This window comes from Prunus dulcis, chromosome 2 (assembly GCF_902201215.1).
Source record: "Prunus dulcis chromosome 2, ALMONDv2, whole genome shotgun sequence".
In the NCBI taxonomy this organism is placed as follows: domain Eukaryota; kingdom Viridiplantae; phylum Streptophyta; class Magnoliopsida; order Rosales; family Rosaceae; genus Prunus; species Prunus dulcis.
Window position 1 is genome coordinate 3951340 of NC_047651.1, and position 8926 is coordinate 3960265.

The window sequence follows — 8926 nt, forward strand, 5'->3', positions numbered from 1 at the left end:
GTCGATTCAAGACTCGAACTTAGAGGGGACTGAGACATCGTTTAAGGGAGACATCATTTCACGATTAAACCCTCTCTTTCACCGTCAAGAGCCCCCTCACCAAACCCTAACATTGACTGCAGAGAGAGAACGACAGAGTGCTGCTTAGGTTTTCGTGACAGAGGGAGAAATAGAGTGGTGGTGGTCGATGGACACAGAAACTGCCGAGAGAGGAAGACAACCGTGACTGAGCGCTGAGAAAGGGAGAGAAGCCAGATGCGTTAGGTCGCCAATCAAAGGCCAATAACGGGTTGATACATGTGCTTTTATATGGAGGGCAGTTTGGTCATTTCACATTCACAAGTGATTATATCAGAATACAATTTGTAACCTGATTATTTCAGAATAGCACTTGTCAAAAGTGATTATATCACCTTATTTCCCAAAACAAAAACCAAAGCATAAATTCCCATATTAAGGTAAAAGATTCCTATGTCTGCATCTTTCATATTGTGCATGTCATGTTCATGTATCTTTTTTCTCTATTTATCCATGATTTCTCTGTTAGGCAGAGGTCAAGTTTGCCTAATATAACCCCATTCATTTTTTTTTTCTCCTCTCTTGGTATGCCCATGACTTCCTCTTCCCATTTGCTTTCAATTATATCTCAGAAAATGGGAGGAAAGAGAACTCAAACTGATTCAGGAAGCAGATCATCAAGCTCATCCATTTTACAAGATGATCAAGAAGGCTTATCATTTTCCTCATCAAAAGCACAGCTACTTTTCAACAACGCGCCAATTGTCTCATCCTACAACGACAAAATTCGCCCTATGCTTGATGCCATTGACAAGCTCCGCGTCCTCATGGTTATAGAGGAAGGCATCCAGCTGCCCACCATTGTTGTTGTGGGAGACCAGTCATCTGGCAAATCCAGTGTTCTTGAGTCCCTTGCCGGCATCAGCCTGCCGCGTGGACAAGGTATCTGCACAAGGGTTCCTCTCGTAATGAGGCTTCAGCACCACTCTGATCCTAAACCAGAGCTTTCACTGGAGTACAATGGCAGAGTTGAGCAGACTGATGAGGAAAACATTTCAGAAGACATTGTGAATGCCACGAATCTGATTGCAGGGGACAAAAAGGGAATTTCAGACACCCCATTGACCTTGTTGGTGAAGAAGAATGGTGTGCCTGATTTGACCATGGTTGACCTCCCTGGAATTACTAGAGTTCCAGTTCATGGCCAGCCTGAGAATATCTATGATCAAATCAAAGATATGATCATGAAGTATATAAAACCAGATGAGAGCATCATTTTGAATGTTTTATCTGCTTCTACTGATTTTAGCACATGTGAGTCAATTAGTATGTCGCGGAGTGTGGACAAAACTGGTGAGAGGACTCTGGCTGTGGTTACAAAGGTTGACATGGCACCAGAGGGACTGCTGGAGAAGGTTACAGCTGATGATGTGGACATTGGTCTTGGCTATGTCTGTGTAAGGAACCGGATTCGAGATGAAACGTATGAGGAGGCGAGGGCTATTGCGGATCGATTATTTAAAACTCATCCCCTTCTTTCAAAGATTGATAAGTCTATGGTTGGAATTCAGGTTTTGGCTGACAAGTTGGTCCAAATTCAAGCTGTTAGCATAGCTAGAAACTTACCTGTTATTGTAAAGAAGATCAATGACAAGCTGAATTCTTACCTTTCAGAACTCAACAAATTGCCGAAAACTCTGTCAACTGTTGCTGAGGCCATGACTGCTTTTATGCCGATCATTGGAGCATCCAAAGAATCACTTAAGAAGATTCTTTTGATGGGAGAATTTGACGAGTCCCCGGATGACAAAATGCATTGCACGGCTAGGCTGGTTGAGATGCTCAATCAGTGCTCATATCAACTTCACGAGTGCAATGCGAGTGACTCCAAAAGTAATTTCTTAGTGGAGGAGATTGCGATTTTGGAGAAGGCGAAAGGTATCAACCTTCCCAATTTTGTTCAGCGCAATGCTTTTCTTATAATTTTGCGGGGAAAAGTGAAGGGGATTTCAGACATACCTCTTGGGTTTGTTGAGCAGGTTTGGAATTATATTGAGAATGTGGTTTTGTCTGTGTTAATGAGAAATACAGAAAAATATTATCAGCTTCAGCTGTCTGCCAGAAGAGCATGCGAAAATCTTATTCAAAGGATGAAAGAAAGGTCCATTCATTGGATGACGGAGATTTTGGAAATGGAGAAGCTGACTGATTATACATGTAATCCAGAATATGTGTCCGAATGGCATAGGCTCATGACTCAACAAGAAACATTCATCACAAAGGTATTTCGTAATTCTCATGATCTAGGACTTGGACCTCACACTGAGATAAAAATAAATGTAGAGGGAATCGGGATGGTTGAAGTTGGAGGTCTAATGAAGTACCCACATGTTCTATTGTCTCAAGCTTTCGACTTGAAAATGCTGATGACTGCATATTGGAATGTTGTGCTGAAAAGGTTGATTGATTCTATGGCCTTGCATTTGCAGCTGAGTATTTCGAACCTTGTGAACGAGGACTTGGAGACGGAGATTGTGAGTGAGTTAATGGGACCTAACCATGGTGATGGGATTGAGAGGATGATGGAGGAACCTCCATCAATTGCAGTGAAGCGCGAGAAGCTCATCAAGAGCATCAAAAAGCTCAAGGAGTCTAAAGAGGTTGTGTGTAAGATCATGGATGGCATCATTACTTTTGCCAATTAACTTATTGTGTGATAGATATAGCTAAGGAGTCTAGCTAAATTATGGTCTGTTTCTTGTTAATCAAGGCATTCTGTCATTTGCTGATCTGTTTGTACTTAATTATGACGTCTATGTGTTTGTTTGCTTTTCTTTTTATGTCTCGGGGCTTTTAGATATGTCTTTTAGCCTACGAACTCCTGGTTTCATTTGATGTATCTCGGCTTCCATTCATGGCTTGCCTTCATCATCTTAATGGAAACTTCATCACTATTGACCAAAAAAATAATAAGGTCAGAAAATAGACGTGGCAACTATAGAGACAACATTTATAGAGTAGTCCTCAGCCCTATATCTGCCCTTAGTTAACTCAAAAACGAGTCAATGCAAGAAAATTAAATTTACATTTTTAGATTTAGATTTACATCACACCCATTAGAGCAAAAACGTAATTTATATCCGCAAGAGATGTGTAAATGGGATATAAAAGCGGCTTTACAACCCCGAATTTACACCTTCCTACTATGGAAGCTCTTAGAGCAATTCCATCCATTTGCCCTTTGCCATGGCAGGGGGGGGACTAGGGCAGCTATTATTCACGTGAATAGTGGCTGCCCTTGCAAAAAGAAATATGTGTTTCCACCCATTGCTATGGCAAAGGGCAAATGTTATTCATTTTTTTGTTTTTTTCACAATTTTTTTTACCTAAACAATTAATTTGGATAATATTTTCAGATAAGATTTTTGGGTTCATACGTGTCAATATTTATTATAAAATTCATATTTCATAATCGGATAAAATTTTCGGTTTCAAATTTCAAATAAATTTCAAATTTCAAATTTCAGATAAATTTCAAATTTCAAAATTTAGATAAGATTTTCACCCTTTAAAATCGCACCACGTGTCATCTGTATCTGCCTAAATTTTTCTATAAAATCGAAGACTCAACTCATACCTCTCACACTAAATTTTCTCTATATTTTCATTTCTCATATTTTAGAATTCATACTCCATTCTCAATGTCATACATGAGCAGTGTCTTTGCCAAGGCATATCTCTATTTTCCAAACTCTTTATTAAGAATTTTCCACCTATTGGACAATGCCATTTCCGTACGGGTCAAATCCGATCTTTCACAAAATTCAATATAAATTTTTCTCCACATATGATAGAATTTCATCTCATTGCTGGTGGCGGGACAATGACTAATCTGGACCCAACACTCACACAACAAAACATCTTCCATGATGCTCCATACCCCTCCGGTTTCGATAGAAGAAGCCATAAGATGATAAAGAAAAATAAAATTTGATAGTGAATAAAATGTTGAGTAGAAAGTGAATAATAATTGAAGGAGAAGAAAATGTATGAGGATTTGGTGTTAAAAGTGAAGAGTATTGGTTGGTATTTATAGAAAAAAAAAATTTTCATTAATTTTTGGGTTTTTTTTTAAAAAAATTTAGAATTGTTTTCATAATTTTATTGCAAAAAAATTGGCTGCCGTTGGATTGGAGGACAAAAAGCAATCGAAGAGCCCAGAAGCTGCCACATGGCTTCTAGCCGTTGGCGAAAAGCAGGCGCGTACGTGCAATGAAAGGACCCGCCCCGAATTTCCCAAAATCCGAGGCGAATCCTGTGGAAATTCCCGACATCACCCCGATGTCGGGCCTACTTCTAAAGCTATACCCTTGTTTCCCAAATTGGAATAAGGGTACAAGACTTTCTGCCGAAATTTCGGCAGACTCTCCCCCGTAAATTGAACATTTCCCAAAATTACAACCTGCATAAAAACACATTTAATATCCACAACTGGCAGCATGCACAATATAATTTCATGCAATTCACATAAGCGGCCTTCGGCCTTCCAATAATTCCCAACTAACAAGCATGCTAGCAAATCAATTCATGCCTTAAACAAGACAAACGATAAATTCAAATATAAATTAAGACTACTAAATTTCAACATACATCATCTAACTTTTTCAATTTCAATATATGAGGTTTTAGCCTCCTAACACAATCACATTTTCACCTCAATTTCACGACCAACAACAAGGTTCGAACCAATCTCCATATAATAATATGACTGACATATAGTCTGCGGCTACACCTAATAACCTTAGGCTACCTACGTACCCTTCTTGAGGGATCAAGCCACATGTAGTTCTTCCATAAAACCTAATTCCACATATAGGCAATATCTTATTTCATTTCTCTATATTTCACATAATCTCCCCATACGCCAGTACTACCACCGCCACGTATGGGGCCTGTCAACACGTCGGATAATCTATGCCACTTGTGACCATACCATACTATCACAATATCTCTCCATACATCGGTACAACCAATGCCACGTATGGGGTTTGTCTCAACGCTGGATAACCTACGCCACTCGAGACCTGCACATCATATCACATATCTCCCCATACGCCGGTGCAACCAATGCCACGTATGGGGTCTGTCGACACGCCGGATAACCTACGCCACGCGCGACCTCAACATATTATCACATATCTCCCCATACGCCGGTACAACCAACGCCACGTATGTGGTCTGTCCGCATGCCTGATAACCTACGCTACGTGGGACCTAACTTTCACAGGGTGGTATGTGTAGTGTAACCAAAATCTGGGGATGTGCCTAAGGTAGTGTGTATAGCACTTCAAACTGACATTCTAGACTCTCTTTTATACCTTTACAAACATATATAAATATATAATTTACTTCTAATATTGTGTAAACATCAACAATAGTCTAACACCCGATAATCCCCTTGGGAAGGTGAGATTACTCCGGGAGACTCAGGGTCAACCAAGGGTGAAACTACCCTAACCCTGGTCAAAGGGCCCTACTGGGCCCACGACTTCCAAATTCCGATCCGAAAGTTCGTATGGGTTCTACAAGGTATAGGAGACTCGTCCTGCAAGTTTGGTCCAGATCGGAAGGTCGGATCGCTCACGATCGCATGATCTGACGGTTATTATAAAACATAAACTTTAAGTTATTTAATCAGAACATCCGGGGCTCCGATTCACGATCCGTGAATTCCTACATGATCTTAGAAATACCTAAATTAACATATATTATATTCGAGACCATCCAACGATCCCAACCAATCGAACCCGGATAACGTGCAATAGGCGATATCCGTTCCATAGTCAAACGACGTCCGAATTGAGATCCGAAAATCTTACACACTCGTGACAACCTAGGGATCTCATCGAAACACAATGCAACTTCACTACCTTTGCCCACTTGCCGCCACACCCGCCGGCAACGTTGGGTGCCCAAAGCGATTACGCATCACCGGAAAATCTCAAAACCAATGCTCCAAACTCCTACCCTAGGTATAAGACCCTATTTGGAGCCACTTTTGTTCTTAGACCTACCCTAAAAACTGACCGGAAGTGACCGGAATCGAGATCCCAAAATTGGCCGAATTTCAATTCGAAAATCGGATTGCCTACACTAAAAATCGATCCAATCCTACCAAACAGGCAGCTAGAGCATAGAAAATAGGTAGAAATCCATACCTTACTCGTCTGAATCGGTGGCCGGAGGAGGGAGATCAGAGCTGACGAAGTTCGAGCGAAAATCGGGCAAAAATCGCCTTTTTCCGACGGCTGGAGCAGCGGCCGATGTCAGGGAAAGGCCAGGTCGTGACGCGAGGCCGAACCGGTCCTTTTGGCACCGGTCCCGTCTGCAGCCGCGACTGGTAGCCGTAGATTCGAGGAGAAAGAGAGAGAGACTAATGGGGAGAGAGAGAGAGAGAGAGAGCACGCGAGAGAGAGAGAGAGAGAGAGAGAGAGAGAGAGAGAGAGAGAGAAACTGATTTTTTATAAAATCCCATTTCGAAATAATTACGATTGTGCTATTGGGTTTCTTTTGACCATATCTCTCTCGTTATAACTCCGATTCGAGCCCATTACGTGTCTACGGACTCATCTCAGTACGATCTATCCAAAAATACTAGTCACTGGCCCAAACTCTCTCTGGGTAAGAAAATGACCAAAATACCCTTATCTCAAGGGTAAATTCGTAATTTCCCTTAAATAATTTGAATAACTTAAATAAGGGGTTTAATTTGGAGTCGGGATGTTACATGCAAATATTTTTTACCCTAAAAAAAAAATTTGAATTGGAGGGCTGACGCCAGCCTGGCGTTAGTAATAACGTCAGTCCATAACTCAGGCTCACGCTCGGGCTAGCTTTGCTTTCAGGACAGCCCTAGCTGCTGGAATCGATTTTTAGGGCCTCCCCCCAACCCAAGCAGTTGGAAATGCTCTTAATGGAAAGTATCGTAGTGTTTGAACCATATTCCTTCTTCTTCTTTTTTCTGGTACAGAGCCATATTCTTTTTCTTTTTTTCTTTTTTGTTTTTTCCCAAATTAAAGAACCATATTCCAGTTTAACCTTAAGACTTTCGCTTTGGTATTTGTTCCTCCATAACCTTTGGAAAGCTCCAATGTTCCCTCGTATGTCTTGTATTTCGCCCGTTTGTTGACATGATGAGGATGCATATTTTATGTAGATGGCTCTTCTGCGTATTGATTGTGACCAGAGAAAAATAAAGGAAGTAGAGAGAGAGAGAGAGAGAGAGAGAGAGAGAGAGAGAGAGAGAGAGAGAGAGAGAGAGAGAGAGATGCAGAGACGGATATTGTTATTGTGGTTTGGATTAAATGCAGGTGAGCGAACAAAAATGTCACTAAATTTACTATTAAATTAATAGAAATTATGACAAAAGAAGATGGTAAAGGGCAAATAAGAACTTCTTAAAAGCTCATGTTGATCAAACAAATAATTGAAGCCCAACATCGCTTGTATAAAAGAATAATTGAAGGGCACAATGTGAAACACAGACCATAGTTTACAGCTATTCCTTTTTGTTTGTTTGATCTTTTTTTCGAATGAGACACTTTAATGTAGGTAGGAATCTTAGAAGATATGGAAAACAAGCAATCTTAGAAGATATGAATATAGGAATATAGTTATGAGAAAATGTGCAAGTCCGAAGGCAAGATTTACCTGAGTTGTTGTTTGGGCAAATTGATGTCAACGGCCTATTTAAATAACAAAAAATTTTAATTTAAAAAAGACCAAAATTTTTAGAATTTTGTCTCTTTACAAATTAAATTTTTGTATTTTGTAATAATTTTTTTAAAACTATTTTGTGCAACAAAAATTGCAGAGTGAGCCTCTATACAAAGAACAAATGTTCATGAGACTCAAGGAAAGAATTACAAAGAATGCATAAAGTCTGTCTACAGTGGCTAGCCTACCTTTGATTGATGGCTAACCAAAGAGGATGAAACTCAGACTAGGATTGAGTCCCCATTCAATTTTGCACCAAACAAAAGACTAGGATTGAGTTCCTAACAGGAATCAGATGCAAATTCCTAACTTTTTGCCTCAAATTGAAGAAAAACCCCCAACTTTTGCAAGAATTAAACCAGAAACTCAAACTCATATCAATGATTAGTTTCCAATCAAAGGTCAATAAAAAAAAAATTATAAACAAAAAAATACATCATTCGGCATCTAACCCAAAAGAGCAAGACAACAATCATCAAAATATAAAAATATTTAACAATAATATCAAAAACAAAAGACTCAGAGACAAATCTGAAGCTTTTTTTAGTAAGGAGAGAGAGAGAGAGAGAGAGAGAGAGAGAGAGAGAGAGAGAGAGAGAGAGAGGAGAGAGGAGAAGAAGGAAAATCAAAGATGACGAATAAGGCAAACCAGAGAAGACGTTCGTTATAAACTCATGTCTGGTGATGGGTTCTGGAACAACTCTTATTCTGGAATAGTGTCTAATACCCATATCCAATCCATGATATATTTTAAGCTCACCAAACAATGGTTAGGATCCATGTCCATTTTAATTGAATCTATCTAATCCAATCCGGCCAATCAAACAGGGCCTATAGCATTCTAAAGAACAAGTGCTTAGAAGGCCAGAGTTCCATTGGGAAGTGATTAATTATTCTCATTGAGCGTGGCAAAAGCAAATACCAATAGATTCCCATTGACCAAATGGAAGACTAACAAGGGTCCCAACTCAAAGGCAAAAGCCCCCAAAAGGGTTCCAATTGTGATCATGACAAAGGAAGGTGTTTCTACCATCACCCACAGTGTCATGAATTAAAAGATCTAGGAAGGAACAGAGGATAGAAATTTCCTCCTATTCCAGGAACAAGCCGGGTAAGGTTTAGCAACCCAAAA

The 8926-nt window shown here is 39.9% G+C and overlaps 1 protein-coding gene across 1 annotated transcript; it reads left to right on the top strand.

Annotated features, from left to right (window-relative positions):
- The first annotated feature begins 617 nt into the window (after window positions 1–617).
- LOC117619122 (dynamin-related protein 4C-like) lies at window positions 618–2933 on the top strand. The gene has a single exon (XM_034348982.1). It carries the CDS (start codon window positions 654–656, stop codon window positions 2721–2723), a length of 2070 nt encoding a protein of 689 aa, XP_034204873.1. The 5' UTR covers window positions 618–653; the 3' UTR covers window positions 2724–2933.
- Window positions 2934–8926: the final 5993 nt, after the last annotated feature.